Source organism: Aplidium turbinatum, chromosome 1, assembly GCF_918807975.1.
Source record: "Aplidium turbinatum chromosome 1, kaAplTurb1.1, whole genome shotgun sequence".
NCBI classification, from domain to species: domain Eukaryota; kingdom Metazoa; phylum Chordata; class Ascidiacea; order Aplousobranchia; family Polyclinidae; genus Aplidium; species Aplidium turbinatum.
The window spans coordinates 29,390,477-29,406,400 of NC_137472.1; the positions used below are offsets into that span (position 1 = coordinate 29,390,477).

Genomic DNA, 15,924 nt, shown 5'->3' on the forward strand with positions numbered 1-15,924 from the left:
AGCGTTTTATTGAATAAGTGGGGTAAGCAAAAAATATGGAAAAGTTGAAAAAAATGTATGAAGCTAACGCTGAAGAGAACTATGGTAGCCAAGTTTTACTCCACGTGTTGTAATTGCACTCATGATCAAGACTACAAGATTGTTTAGTGAATCTAATCGAAGTTACGTTTTTCCGTAAAATGTTTAGGTTTAGTGGGTAATGCAGGCTATGTAAAGTAAAGCACGAATGCAATTAGTTGTCCTTAAATAACCTGTCGCACGCGGGTTTGGTCTGTCTTTCCGGTGGACTAGCGTACAATAAGAGTTTTCCTGGGAGTTACGTTTATTGCTTCATAGTACTTGTTGTGGTGAACTGCTTTCATTTTACGCCACAAAAAGTAGGTCAATAGAGATAAAAAATAATACGAATTTTGAAAGTATGATCTCAAAGTCTTACACCCTTGTTGATATAGCGCTCCACTTCCCATCGGTATTCGCGTGACGCGGTAAACGGCACTTTTTTCTTTTTTTCTCGCGTGCTGCATTTTGCACTGTCTTATACAAAAAGTAGTGTCTTGTATAAAAGCAAACATTGTCAGTGATTGACATTTAATTTTTACATCAAAATAAAAGAAAACTTTGTAAAATGAATTTTGTAGGCGGGTTTAATAAGTTTTTGCACGGGGGCCCCCGATCTAAAAGTGCTCCGGCCCTCCATCAGACTAAACGCGCCCCTGTGGAAAAATACTTCGGTTTACAACAAAAGAAAATAATTCGCGTTGCCTCCTCTTACAGCTAAGCAACCACTGGAATACCTTCAGGTCGCTCATGCAAAACAGCAGCCAATCTGCTGAAACAGTAGCTCAGAATGCTCACATCACAGGCAACGTTCTCACAAACAAAATTCCGCTATAACGTTGATTTATTACAACTGAATCATTGCCTGAAGAAAACAGAACCATGAGGTGATTCTCCTCTCAACGACGAATTGGCACGGAATTGGCACGAATTGGACGAATTGGCACGAATTGGACGAATTGGCACGAATTGGCGAACACGGACGAATTGGCACACGAACACGGACGAATTGGCACGACGAATTGGCACGACGAATTGGCACGACGAATTGGCACGGAAAAAAATGTCGGCTTTAGCCGACCGCCGAGCGGAAGTAGTTAACCATACATCTCATATCAAACAGCATTCGAAAATAATATTTTTTAAAACTATTATGGCTTTAGCATCAATATAATTGGAGTCAGTATTGTCATTGGCTCGGACAAAATCTTCAAATGACCACACACAAACATCACAAGTTGGGCCGTAGGCTACTGGTCTATAATTTTCCCATACACAAAAATCACTCTGTAAGTATACTAACGGTTGTTTTGATTTGCATCGATGGCAACGAGTTTTTGAAAAGTAGGCTGCTTGTACAAAATCTCTGCAAAATAGTAGCCTGTTGCTTTGAACTTTCTAAACTGCTGTGCAGATGAGAGAAAACGATGAGATCACCAAAAAAAAGTGTAGCAACTTTTAATAAGTTAGTATCACTTACCTTAACTTTGTTTTTGATGGAAATGCATGTAAACGATTGCATTCCAACCCCGATTCCAACAAACAAAATAACTATTGAAACTCCGGAGAGCACAATGGATGCGATGCTGAAGTCTCGAGCTAGAAAGAGATAAAAACGAAAAAAAAATATCAATGTGCAGTTTTATATTTTTTAAATTATTACATTTCTGTATAAATAGTGAAAATAGTGATGAAAACCCTTCAGTTGTTAACATTCTATAGACCAAACTTGTTTTTTTGTGCTGCGGGATTAAAAGTGAAATAACTCCAACAGCTAACTTCAATCTGTGATTGAAAATCTAGGGGCTTTTCGTTACTTTGGCTATGCAAATGCTATATGTAGACTAAGCATATTTTTTTGGTTTGTTTAATCTTACAGATTTCAACCTACCTCTGTAAAGAACGTTGCAGTTTTCATGCACACGACACCAAAAAAAGAAACTGTTAAAATCATCGCAATCCCAGTTTCCAGTCTCGTAGCGACTGTTGTAGTTGCATACTGTTGTAGTTGTTGTAGTTACTATACTGTTGTACTTGTTGTAGTTGCACTGGTACTACTAACTTTAATAGTTTACCTGCTTGTAATTCGCTTGGTACACCAAGAAAGAATCTATTAAAATCATCGCAATCCCAGTTTCCAGTTGCGTAAATCTGGCATTTCATCCACAGACCTTCATACTAAAACAATAAAATACTCGTTTAGCGTTGTACTTGTCCACGAACAACATAATGAAATGGCAATGAGCATAAAATACATTATAATCAGTTCGATGGCTGCCTCTTTTCTACTTTATTATGGCTTGGACACAGGCAACAGTTTTCGACCCAACCGGTACAGAAAAGACTAGTTTTACTTGCAGTAGGTCTCGTGTTTATCATGTAATGTATTGATATCTTTAATCCATTACCCGCTCACAGTACCAACAATATTATTTAAGGCTGTTTAAATGAGCAGAGGAAATCCTAGCACTCTTTATTACACATTGATCTGTCTATCCTTCTCTTCATTAATCTGATTAAACTGGGTCATGTAGGTATTCAAGCACCATTATGGTGTCTTAGTTATAATACAACACACAGGATACAGCAGTGAAATATACGGTAATTCATTTTAGTTGAAAATTTGCTTTGCAGTAGGCTACTGTTTATTGAAAGGATTAAAAAGATGTATTATTTTTTGAATTATGCAATTCAATCTCATAAAGCTGTTATCGATTATCTGTCTATGGAATTAAAAAGAGAATACGATTTAAAGCTAACCTGTAACCAGTAATACGCTTCGTTTGGTATAACGTAAGAACTACCTTCTGATAGGGTGAGGTTTACTGCCGCATTAGCCATTCATCATGACCTGTAATCTACTTAGATAATTTTTGGGTTTCAACTACATGGGTAAAAATAAACAAGTTATTGTACACATTTAAATATATATTCTAGCGATACTTTCTAAATTTCCAAAGAAAGATATATATAGAATTTGTTTTCTCGTTTTTAACAAATGTTATCACGATGAGACTGAAGCAGTTGGTGACCACCACCTGGCATACTCTTCATTCTTCAGGTTCATCGTCTTAGTGCCTAACAGTATTGTCACAAGGCTGATGTGAGTGTAGACGTTACATGAGCATGCGGGAGACCTCAGGCTGCACCTGGGTGGGGGTAGTAGCTGACGTCGAAACTATTGAGAACACCCTGGTTTCGACATATAAATGTGAGGGAAATTGGCAATGTAAAATTTGGTCCAAAAGAGCAGGTAATTTAGTGGGGATTGCTCCTTGGAAATTTTATCTTGTTGATGTTTTTTGTTTTGTTTAAGCCAAAGCAACACTTTGTATTAGTCCAAATTCACGAAATTCTGGATTTATGTAGAAATTTAAGTTGCAAGGTTTGCTTCAAAGTGATGTTGAGTTTGAGTTCCAATATTTCTTTTGCTACCACGGAAGGGTTTTAAACGTTTAAGTTATTTGCTGACAAAGGTTTGTAAAGTGCTGTGTTGTCTTCCGTGAAATTTGTGAAATCCGTCTGTTATCACATAAATAAGTTAATTTCAAGGTTACTTGTAAGCAGTGTATTTACTTCGGAAATTTTTATTATTTTCTCAACTTTTGAGTAGCACACAAAAAGTTTCCACTCATTAACACTACTGCTCTACTTTTCCGCGAAAGGAAACTTACATGTTTTTTCCGATTTTTTTTGTTTTGTTAGAGGGTCCTTTACTGAGTAGACATGCGGCAGGGGAATTTCACGCTATCATAGCACAATTAATTTCTTACCCTGACAATGTTGTCTCGGATTGCGTCTTCTGGATCGTTTATTTTCCAATAAGGCAACTTAACACAAATTGTGGATAAAATAGTTCCCAAAACCATCATAACCAAAGTAGCCACTTCGGTAGCAAACATTTTTACAATTTGTTAATATTCTTTAAAATTAATGCTGACCACAGTAAAATCAGGGAATTACAACACTTTTAAAAATTTAAACGACCTTGCAGTAACTTCTGTGAGTAAATGTTCAAGAAATGGATCATCTAAAGGAAAATGTATTTAAAATCTTTTTTATAACTTAAGAAGAAGAACAAGACTTACATGAACAAATAATATGCAATCTGTCACGGTTTCTGTCTCTTACCAGAAAAGAGACTTGGAAAGAATTACTGACGTTGTTTAATGGGATATTACCGAAAAACAGTCAATTAAATGATCGGATAGTTCTACTAGTGAAACGATGAATGAAAATTCTTGAAGGACTTTAACGAATGGATCAGCACTTCCAGCAAATAATCAAAGTAACAGTAAACAACAATAGATTCCAACGCTTGCGACTATTAATCCTGCGAATCATGCCACCACAATATTTATAGCAGGTTTGATGGTCTAGTAACTTCGAGAAGGTATGTTAATGTTACATCATAACAAACAACATCTGGCAATTGTGAGAAGCAAAAGAATATTCCATGCTTGCACGTAGGCTATACAGAATGTTCTGAAAATATGTTACATAATAAGATTTCGCAATCAAAGAACTATTGGTAAACATCCCTATGACGTCATAACAAACAACACCTGGTAATTGTAAGAAAGCAAAATAATATTCCAAGCTTGCACGTAGGCTATACAGAATGTTCTGAAAATACGTTTCATAATAAAGATTTCGCAATCAGAGGTTACTACAAGACAGTAACAGATAATAACACATCGCTCAAGAATTTCACAATCAAAACAGCACGTTTGGTCAAGATACAAAGTAACCCGTCGCGAGGCCTTGCACATTGATTGTGACACAATCAATAAAAGAATTGGTTGCAAATAAGACAATTCTTATTGATCATATAACTGTCACTATGTGAGGATTCAATAACTTTCGACTATCTGTGATGAAACATTTAATAAACCAATTGAGGCTTCTATTCACTGAAATATAGAAACACAAAACAATAAGAACTAAAGACAAACAAATAGCAATAGGTAACGTAGTAGGCATACAACACAAACTTCTACTGTAACATATAGTTTCAAACATAAGACTGCGACGCTCTGGCAAAGCAGTTGAAAAGAAAGGTTGTTTGCGGTGCGCTTCATAATCAAGCAGCTGCGCTTCATAATCAAGCAGCTGCGCTTCTTAATCAAGCAGCAGATGACGTAACTACCAAAAACAAATTCCAGACGTTGTCAAGACGTAAATACCACATTCTTCCCTCCTTCATCTTCGGAACATCATCTTCGAATAACACAATAACAAATCGACAAAACGATACAATAATAAACAGATACATTTCATACAATCATGATAAATAAATGCATTACGTACAGGCACCTCAAGCGTCGTATATAATGTGACCATATCTTTCAGGTGGTCTAGTTACTCTATCTAGAAGAACGTCTCGGGTGTGTAGAAATGGTTAAGGGAGATTCAGTCATTTCTTAATTAGTTTCCGAAGAAGTTTGAGCATCTGTATCAATATCCGGTGTAAAATTTTGCTGTGTACCTGCGGTTTTTGGTGAAGGATTTCGTTGTGTACATGGAGGTTCTGATGTAAGATTTTGTTGTAGGAGTGAAGTTTGAAAGGGACATCCAGAAGGAGTAGAAATGTTATGATTGTTTGATCCATTTCTAGGTGTTGGGGCAAGATCGTTGGTTGAGACGGAAGATTCTCGACCATTGGGAAATCGCACATGGGCGAAACTTGGGTTTGCGTCCAATAGCTCGACCTCTTCCACAAGCGGATCGCTTTTATTTTGGACAAAACGTCGGAGTAGGACTGGTCCTGGCTGGATAGGCCAGCTAGGAAGAGATTGACCGAACATACTTCGACGACTAAACCCCATAAATCGTTCGTGGGGAGTGGTGTTGGTTGCAGTGCATAAGAGAGATCGTATTGCGTGCAGAGCGTCGGGTAGGACTGCCTCCCACTCCCAGCAGCTCTCGGGCTGTTCATACGTTCTTTCTCCAAACAGTTTGGTTAATTTTTTCACATTGAGAGTTGCCGGTAGGATGGTATGGTGTACTCCGGCTACTCGCAATTCCTCTGTCTGAAAGATGTTGCTTGAGATCTTGAGACATGAATGAAGAGTCTCGGTCGCTGTGGATTTACAAGGGATGACCAAATAAAGAAAAGAGTTGACCAAGGCATCGAATAACAGTGGGCGAAGTCATGTCTTTACATGCAAATGCGAAAGGATAGCGACTATACTCATCAACAAAAATCAACATATACTTATTCCTGCCATCGAGGGGTCCTTTAAAGTCAATGCTAAGTCTTTCCCGTGGTCTCATCGATTTAATCAACAATTCGGGTGGTTTACGATAAAATCGAGGTTTTAATTCAGCGCAGACTTTGCAGTGCAAACAAACATATTTGACATCTTCCATAGAAAAGGGCAGATATTTGGTGCGAATGAAATGGGATAAACGTGAAATGCCAGGGCTCTCAAGTTCTTCATGGATTTTGGTAAGATCGGGCGAGTTAGAAGATAGTGTACACGCTTTGGATAACGCATCTGGAACTAGATTGTTCTTACCGGGTCGATGCAAGATGTCGTAATCAAAATTTCCCAATTCGGCAAGCCACAGCTGGATTTTGTTGTTTTATTTGTAATTTTGTTATTCTTTAGGTTTATGTCGTCCATCTCTTGCAACCAGCACTTGCGCTCGCCAAGATGAATAAGACGGTTCAATAATTTTCTCGGACAAAAATTTGCTCACCTCCTCCCGGATGAATTTACGATCTTCTTGATTGAAATGCCGAGACTTAGTAGCGATGGGCTTGGAGTTAGGTTCCAAACTTTGGAATAAACGAGGAGATTCCATGGTTGAGGCAGATATTCCGCAGTAAGAGTCTCCGATCACTAACGTTCTTTGTGATCCATCAAGTTTGAAGACAACTTCTTCATGCTGGTTCAGAAAACCTTGGCCTAGTATGATGTCGGCACAAAGTTTTGGTACTACTCCAAAGGCGACGTTGGCATACTTTCTCTCTTGCAGTTTGACGTCAGTACACACTTTCCCCAGCACTTGTGCAGTCAGTTGGTCCGAAGCCATTGAAACTTTAGATGGCTTGCCTTGAGGTTGCAGTTTAATAAATTTTGCAGCTTTGGCGCTCATGAAGTTGTCGGATGCACCTATGTGTCCAGCAAGCAATCGAAATCCACCCCTTTTATTTGTGTACGTAGTGTGGTTTTGTTTAAGCATTCTGGGACTGTTCCAAGAACAGAATGCAAGTGAGATTTTTCAGCATCATCATGGGCTGTGTTGTCATCATCAAGTGGGGACTTGTGGTCTGAAAATGGTATTGCAGCTGCTTTCCGAAGGTTGTTTTGGCAAACACGTTGGAAATGATCAATCTTGCCACAAGCATTGCAAAGCTTGTCTTTCGCTGAACAGAAGTATCTGCAACCGGCATGGAAATTACCTCCACAAAAAAAAACACTTGCGCTTTGTGCATCGGTTAGAAACTGTAGGTTTCATTGTTGCCGTTATCACATCGCTGCTGGATTGGTTAGAAATGGATGAAGCACGCTGGGGTGAATTAGTTAAATAAGAATTTGAGTGTTATTTGGCTTGGTCCAGCGTTTGAGCTTTTCTAATGGAAGCTGGTAAATCCAATTTTTGCTCTTCAAGTCATCTCTGTCGAATTGTATTGGAGTTGATGTCATTAATCAAAGCATCTCTTGTAATTTCGTCTTTGTAGGTCTCGGCGTCTACGTTTTCGAATTCGCATTCTCTTGCTAGTTGACGTACTGCGTGAATGTATTCATCGATGGTCTCTTCAGGATTTTGAACTCTGGCCACTAACAAATGTCTTGCAAACACAACATTTTTCTTTTTATGATAAGCATTGTCGAGCGATGTCCTTGCTGCGGCGTAGGTCCCTGCATCTGCGATGAAAGCGTAGGTTCTGTGTGAGAGTGAGTTTGCTAGTAACCCCAGCTTGTCGATGTTCTCTGGATTTCCTTTGTTTCCTTCAACCGCAGTTAGAAAAGTTTCAACAGTTTTTTTCCAGTGATCGTATATTTTCTTTGCTTCGGGCTCCTCTGGAAGGATATCCAGTCTGTTGGGTTGCAGCAACTTGTCCATTAATTCAAGTGAATAAAATTGTGATGAAACATTAAATGAACAGTGAAACATGAAATTTTAATAAACCAATTGAGGCTTTTATTCACTGAAATATAAAAACACAAAATAATAAGAACTAAAGACAAACAAATAGCAATAGGTAACGTAGTAGGCATACAACACAAACTTCTACTGTAACACATAGTTTCAAACATAAGACTGCGACGACGCTCTGGCAAAGCAGTTGAAAGGAAAGGTTGTTTGCGGCAGGGTTGCCAGACTGAAATTTGAAAAAAAGGCCAAACTCAACAAGAAAAAAGGCCAAATTGAGGCTAAATAGGTAGAAAAAAGGCCAAAAATAAGCCAAACTTAAACAAGATAAAATAAGCATTGTAATCAGGGTTGTCAGACTGTGAAAAGGTCTTAATGCCAAAATAATACAAGAAAATTCCATGGAAAATTTTCTTAGGAGGTGTAGGCTAGGGTGCATCGTCTCCCCCTTTTTTTGAAATTGGTTTTGTAACATTGAGAACTGTGTTCCACTTCAGGAAAAATTCAGCCAAAAAATTTTTTTTGTTAAGGGACCCCCCCCTTCCACTGTCGCTTGGCCCCCCCAAATTACAGACAGAAAAGTGGCCACAACTCCAAAACTAAAATATTTAGACATGAAGTGTTTGGTATTAAATTCATTGTAACTATATGATTTCATTTAAATTTGGTGAATAGAACATATTTTACAAAGAAACAATTTTTTTTGCTCTTCTGGGGACACTGTCCACTAGAATACATCGAAAAAGAAATAGCTATGAAATGATAATGCACTGTTCATTTTATGCATGTTCAATCGCAAATGTTATAATAATGTCACTGAATGAACTGAAAATATGAAAAAGCCTAAAGTAAATTCTGTTTCATTACCACAGTACTAATTATAATAATATAATATTGAATAAGCTTAAAGCTTTAAAAAAAGCCAGTATCATAACCCTTTATCTCGTGGAGTAGCCTTGAAAACGGCTTTAAAAGGGGAGTCCAACTCGAACGTTTTCGTCAAGCTCTCTTAGGGAGTTGTCGCTAGAGTACATTTTTCAGGCAAACGGGGTGGTATTTGCAGTAAAGCTGTTGTAAATAATTAGATTTCAAGGGCATCTGGAAATTATGTGGCGATATAGTTATGCACAGAACTCCAATTCTGTCCCATTACTAATAAATTAGCTGCGTGTCAGTGCGGTGTGACGGAGCAAACAGCCAACCACATCATCTTTGGGTGTCCCATCTATTCCCCTCCCAATGGAATAACAGGCCTCCGCACACTTGACGACCTGACGAAAAGTTGGCTAAAGTCCTTCCATTCGGCTGACCACAAACTTTCTGCTTCATACGAACGACGACTAATAAATTAAAGGCCACTTTTGAAAGTGGAGTTGCAGGCTTGTTAGATGGATGTCACTGCAACAGTCTATGGTTTTTGCCGCAAATTTGGTCATTTAGATCTGCTTTGTTCAACCACCTGAAGAATGCTTTCAAAGTTTTGGATATTTTGAGGTGATGATCGAAAATCTGTGGCCAGCTTGACACCACGCTCGGAGCAGTCATTTACAACTGTTAACATTTCTGCTTTTGATTTGGCAAGTATATACTGACTATCTTCTTCCCACTCTCTAACATTTTTCTCCAAAAACGTTGGGCGTACTTTCAACAGCTTAAAGAGATACCAGGAATCTTTACCATTCAAATCAATCAGTGAAGTTTCGGCATCAATTGTGTCTGGAAAGACTGGCTTTCCTTTACCTTTTCTTTTCAGAGGATCCTGAATTGAACCATCAGCCGCTTGCATTTTTAACAAAACAGCAGCAATTCCTCCTTTTATTTCATCTGGAACATGGTAATCAAACAGAGAAAGAGGAATCATGATCAGTAATATATTTGTTCATGATCAGTAATATATCAGTAATATATGAGGAATCATGATCAGTAATATATTTGTTCATCACAAATTTATTTATAACATCACAATAATGGTAATTTGAAACGCACTCAATTGCACAACCACGAATCACTTGTATTGCTCAACAATTGAATTTCTGAAAGCATGCTCTGCTGGCAAGCCAGCGGTTGTGTTGGACTACCGATCGATCGAAAATGCAGCTGACTTTAGTGACCTTTTGGTCTTTCGCTGCCATCCTTGTTGTGCGAATTATTTGTGTTTATTGTGTTTTTGTATATTTTTGTTTTTTTCTTTCTTTTTTGCCAACAAAACAAAAATAAACTAAAAAGTGAACACGTTAGTCGTTACATTTCTGTGTAGGCCACCTACTTTTGAGCGTTAACATTATAATTCCAAAATAATGTCTATAACATTCATATTTATCGATATCTTATGACTTGTAGCGGATTTTAATAAATTATAGCAAAAATAATTCTGAAAGTAGCAAGTATATGTGTATAATAAAAGGACTGTAGCAGATGAGTTTTAATCCGCTACAGTGGTGACATCTGGCACCACTGGCTGGCTTAGAGGGGAGCGCAGTCTGACTCGGCGTCACATTACAAGTATATATTTAACAAGTATAGAACATGTATTGAACAATGGTGAATACGGTTTTCATCTGGTAAAGTTACGATATATGAGAAATATTGATTATTATGCATTTTAAAGATTAAATTTAAAAAAGGCCAAATTTAAGGCCAAGTCTAGAAAAAGGCCAAACGTATAATTTCTAAGGCCAAACTGCTTTAAAAAAAAAGCCAAATTCGAGACATTTGGCCTTAAAAAGGCCAATCTGGTAACCCTGGTTTGCGGTGCCAGAGGCATCGCGCTTCATAATCAAGCAGCAGATGACGTAACTACCAAACACAAATTACAGACGTTGTCAAAACGTAAATACCACACTATCCAAACATTCATCCCATAATGTGTTTGAGAGGCGCTGCTAGCAACATTCGTTAACATGGAATAAACTTTAAACAGCACAGCGGCATGAAACGAAAAACAAAAAAGTGGAGTACTTTCGAGTAGATACAATGTGTAGGCTACAAAAGTAATAATTGTTTCATGTCGTCAAATGAGAAACAGTCCGTTTGTTTTACGTTAATTTCTACTAAATTGACACCTTCAGTTGATAAAAAATTAAATACAGCAAAATTTGCCTTTTTAATGCAAAAAGTTTGTAAAATACTTTATCGTTTGAATCTTCCTCTCCAAGTCAAAACACCAGCTCAGTGGCCGAGTGGTTTCGCCTTCGCCTCTGGTGCTGGTAGATCTGAGATCGATTCCAAGTCGTGTCAAACCGAAGACTTTAAAAACGGTACCGATTGTGTTCTATCTTGCATAGCGCAGTGAGATTGAGTCGGGTAATAATGTGATAACATCGTAAACCTGATATAAATTAAAAATGAGCCCTGTCGCTAAAAGACCTTGGTTGTTGTAAAACCATAACATTATTATTATCTAAGTCAAAACGTCAAGTGACTAAACATTCGATCTCTTTCTATGGCAGTTGGGTAGTGACCTGTGTTTAAAATGTTTTGGGCAGATATCGAGCAGCCATTATGACGTTTCGTCATCTAAATTATGCTGGTTGCGCATTGTGCGGTAGCCTATGCTGGTTGTTTTCGTTTGCGGCACGGTAGATCGCACAATAATTGGTAGGTTAGTTTCCGGTTTGTCCCTCAACGTCACACCACAGGCCGGGAAAGAAATTACATTCACTATGTACGTTAGGGCTACCATATACCTCCTCTTTTAAGAGGATTTGTCCTCTTTTTTCAAGAAAAATGAACTGTCCTCCGAGGACACTTAAAATGCTCAAATGTCCTCTTTTTTGACAGTTTGGGTTTTCTTGCTTATATTTTCAACGGGATTATATTGCTTGATGACGTTTCAGGGACGGCTTGTAGGCCATTTGTTTTCTAAACATTTTGCATAGACTACTGATGTAACATGCTGATTTATAAATTCTACAAGAAAGTGGAACTGTTGTTGAACGTTCATTGCCTGGTTCACTGCAAGATATTAGACGACATTTTAAAGACCAATGCTCACACTTTCACAAAAAAATTATTCTTTTACCTACATACGTTTTATATTGATTGCAGACATTGTTGATTACCAACTCAGTTTGGTTCTTTTGTTAGTTGAAACAAATCGAAACGAATGTCTATAAGTGCAATGTGTATAAAACCTAACCTCCAGCAAAAGAAATCGTGGCATGGATAGGCTTACAGCTTTGCAAAGAAAGGGACAGATTTTTCGTTCACGCCGTTTTTAGCATACCGTATGTGCAGCCTGCTGTTTTAATCATATTTCTTGCAAGTAGTTCAACAATTTCGTTAAGGCTGACCATCCTCTGTTGAAAAAAGTTAAGGCTTGGCTACCTGGAGATCGAGCCTGATTCACATTTTGCAGATTTTTGCGATCATGGCTGTCTGACTGAAACTGTCTAAATATTATCTATTTTTTTTCACTTGTTGCTGACTTTTATAAAATCATTTGTTGTCTTAAGGAAGCACTAAAAATGAGAAAAAATAAGTTAAACGTTCAGTCAATCTGTTTTCTTGTTTTTTTTCAGTAACTTTTGCTGCATAAGCCTATACTGTATTGATCTAAAAGAGGGGTCACCAACTGGCGGCCCGCGGCCGCATGCGGTCTGCCACGCTGTTTTGTGCGGCCCGCGAAAGGTATCAGCGTACAAATATAACCAAAAATACTTTTCTTGAGGAGTTAAAGAGCATGAAGGCAAAAATACTTTCCGGGAAGCATATTTTCGCTTTGTAGGCTATACGATTCCACCTACCGACCAATCAGATTGTAATTCCAGGTGGGGGTCGCTTAAAGTTATTCCAATGCGATGTCCAGCCACACCATCATAGGGTTGCTTATTTTAAGTTTGTAAGTGTCATATAAACACTAGTGTGCGTTCACCGTTATTGTGTTTCACGAGCAGTGTTCCCATTATGCAAGTTTTTGTTGGCAAAATAGGTCGCTTTGCCAACTCAATTTATATTAAATTGGCAAAATATTACATATAAATTCAAAGACTTTTTCTGGTTGTATTATGAAAATATTAGCTTAGTAGCCTACTGCAATATGCTGTTAATCAACAATTCTTGCCATGTTGATAACCACCTCAAGTGACAGTTGTCTATAATCAAAGAAACACGATTTTATAGACTCTCACAAAAAGGATGAAACACCAACTCATTGCTTTTTTAGAGGGAACACTGTTCATGAGTTACGATAGAATAGGCCTACCATATATTCATCGCCTAAAAAGAGGACACGTTTCGCCAGCAAGTAGAATTTTACGCTTGAAGAATCTTTTACATGTTTTTAGATCATTAGCCTACAGTATAGGCCTACACAGCAAAAGTTACTGAAAAAAAAACAAGAAAACAGATTGACTGAACGTTTAAGTTTTTTAGTGTCCTCGGAGGACAGTTCACTTTTCTTGAAATAAGAGGACAAATCCTCTTGAAAGAGGACGTATGGTAGCCCTGCGATAGAAATGTTTTTTGGTGATTTCCACAAGCGTTTGTTTCATGGTGTCTGGTTTCTTTCTCCCTGTTCCTGGAGCCTATTTTTCACTGATATGTTTGCAGGTCACTATTGTTGCCTCTTGCCTGCATTGCGATGTGTCAAACATTTCCTTGTTTACTGAAACTGTTAATTGCAAGATATCTTTTGTGAAGCGAAGTGACAACACCACTCTTGCTTAGCGATGAATATTCTGATGAATCCGTTGGCCTCGCTACAAGTGCGGAAAACAAGTTGCCTCGTTTATTAGGCATTGTTAGAAGTCAAAAGTGTTGTTAAAGGAGCTTGGCCTGCCGGTAGCGTTGTTGGACTAATTTTGTTGCTGCGGTATTCTAAGACAAATATTAACAACATGTAACGCTGGATACGAAATGCGTTCTTTTCTGGCATAAGAGTCAATTTTATTAGGCCTTTCGAAAATGACCCATCATACCCTGAAATGAAGTTCCCACCATCAGAGTCTCTCTCCCCAGGAGCAAACGCTCCTTGGGCAAAGTGGAAAACAGTAAACCGACTCCGAACCGGTGTTGGACGCACTAAGTCTGCAATGGTGGAGTGGGGCTACGACACGGGCCCAGTTGCATGTATCTGTGGCACCGAGCCCAAAACAACGGACCACCTTCTTGTTTGCCCTCGGCTTGCCACCAGGTGCAGTAGGTGGGACCTGTCAGTGTATAACTCCGTTGCGGAAGAATGTGTCGATCTGTGGTGTGTCAACGAACTTTAAAAGACTCGATAGAAAAAGATTAGGCTACCTAAAATTTTATTAGTGCGGCCCGCCACAGCTCTCCTTAGTGCCAAAGTGGCCCGCATGCAAAAAAGGTTGGTGACCCCTGATCTAAAACAGTGGTTCTTAACCTTTTGCCTTGTCGGCACCACCTTGAAATTACCAACCAGTTCTCGCACCCCCTCCTAGGATTGGCTAAAAAGTAATATTCGCTTGTAGTTTAAAATTTTTGTGGGAAGCTGGTAAAAACAACTTTGCTTCATATGTCGTATTATAATTAACCTTGATAATTCAGCATCCCCGCACCGCCTAGGCACAGGTCTTGCACCTCTTAGTGGTACGTGCACCCCTGCTTAAGAACCCCTGATCTAAAATGATGTAAACGATTCTTCAAGATTAAAATTCTACTTGCTGGCGAAACGTACTGTCCTCTTTTTAGGCGATGAAAATATGGTAGGCCTAATGTAGGCCTATGTATATTATAGCAAAACCAACCAATGCTTTTGACTATACATGTGAGTCGCACAAAGGCTTTTCTTTTCAACTGCACTCTGCATATTGATAAAGTAATATTATATATTTTCTAGACTAGGTTTGTTTTGTGTCATCTGTAAATGCGGTACCAAGAAAAATTGCTGGCCTTCCTTACCCTGTCGATTTTGCTGTTTCTTATCAATCTATTTTGCCTTGATTTATCTATAAAATTGCAAGATAGTTTTGTTTAATTGGTGTAATAGCCTACTACTGTCTAGTGTATATTTGTGACTGACATCGCGCTGACCATAACTGAAACTGAGAACGTTGGCCAACGCAGCGCCCAGCTCAACATTCCACAAAGCAGCCAATTGAGATACAGTATTTTAAAACAGTCGCTGGTTTGTAGCCCAAGTAGAGAACAAGATACTTCTTCTTCAACAAATGGATCATGTTTGAATTGCTGTGATCTCCCGAACTCCCTTCATTCTGTGAACCCCATTCATAACATTCATATGAACTCTCCCCACAAGATACTGCTGGTTGTAATACAGGTTATTATGAAGCAGATTTTGTAAAATCATGACATACTCGGACATGAAGGTAAAACCACGCATGCAATCGCAAAACCAAGTCCAACCAAACCAAGAATCATCGAACTTATTTCAACTGCTAATGTTTTAATATTCACCATTTTGAACAAGCTTTTCTCAACAACTATTTTTGTATTTTCACTGAAAATATGTGCGATTAAGCCATTAGTGGTTTGCTCCGTTTATTCTGCAATGTGTTGCTGCCTACCTGAACTAAAAGTGAAAACAAACAGATATAAAGTAAAAAAAAAATACTTTCTTAAAATATTTCACCTCACTCCATATTGGATTAGACATTGCGCATGAATCAGATTTTAAATGGGGAGTTGAACAAGGAAACACTCCTGATAGAGTTATGTAAAAGTATACTTTGTTTGGACCATTTTTTTAGATTAGGCTAAGCCTTGGTTCATTTTGTTAAAAAACTCAAATTACCTCAACAGATAAACAACATATAAGTAGGGGGAGGGGTTAATTTTAAT

At 38.2% G+C, this 15,924-nt stretch overlaps 3 protein-coding genes across 4 annotated transcripts in view; all 3 read right to left on the reverse strand.

Annotated features, from left to right (window-relative positions):
• The window catches only part of LOC145781950 (claudin-4-like), a 19,275-nt gene extending 15,269 nt beyond the window's left edge, over nt 1-4,006 (reverse strand). For both annotated transcript variants that reach the window (XM_082593660.1, XM_082593668.1), the window contains exons 1-3: nt 3,831-4,006; nt 2,133-2,235; nt 1,538-1,656 (exon numbers count right to left, since the gene is read on the reverse strand). In XM_082593660.1, the coding sequence (XP_082449786.1) occupies nt 1,538-1,656; nt 2,133-2,235; nt 3,831-3,959 (351 nt within the window). In that variant the 5' untranslated portion in view covers nt 3,960-4,006. The remainder of the gene's footprint in view (nt 1-1,537; nt 1,657-2,132; nt 2,236-3,830) is intronic.
• LOC145780327 (transmembrane protein 134-like) overlaps nt 1-15,924 on the reverse strand; it is a 111,977-nt gene that overhangs the window by 20,733 nt on the left and 75,320 nt on the right. The gene's annotated exons all lie outside the window — the stretch shown is intronic.
• On the reverse strand, nt 5,481-8,133 carry LOC145764556 (uncharacterized). The gene is made up of 3 exons (XM_082576183.1): nt 7,691-8,133; nt 6,673-7,255; nt 5,481-5,894 (listed from the first exon to the last, which is right to left on the reverse strand). Exons 1-3 carry the CDS (start codon nt 8,131-8,133, stop codon nt 5,481-5,483), a joined length of 1,440 nt encoding a protein of 479 aa, XP_082432309.1.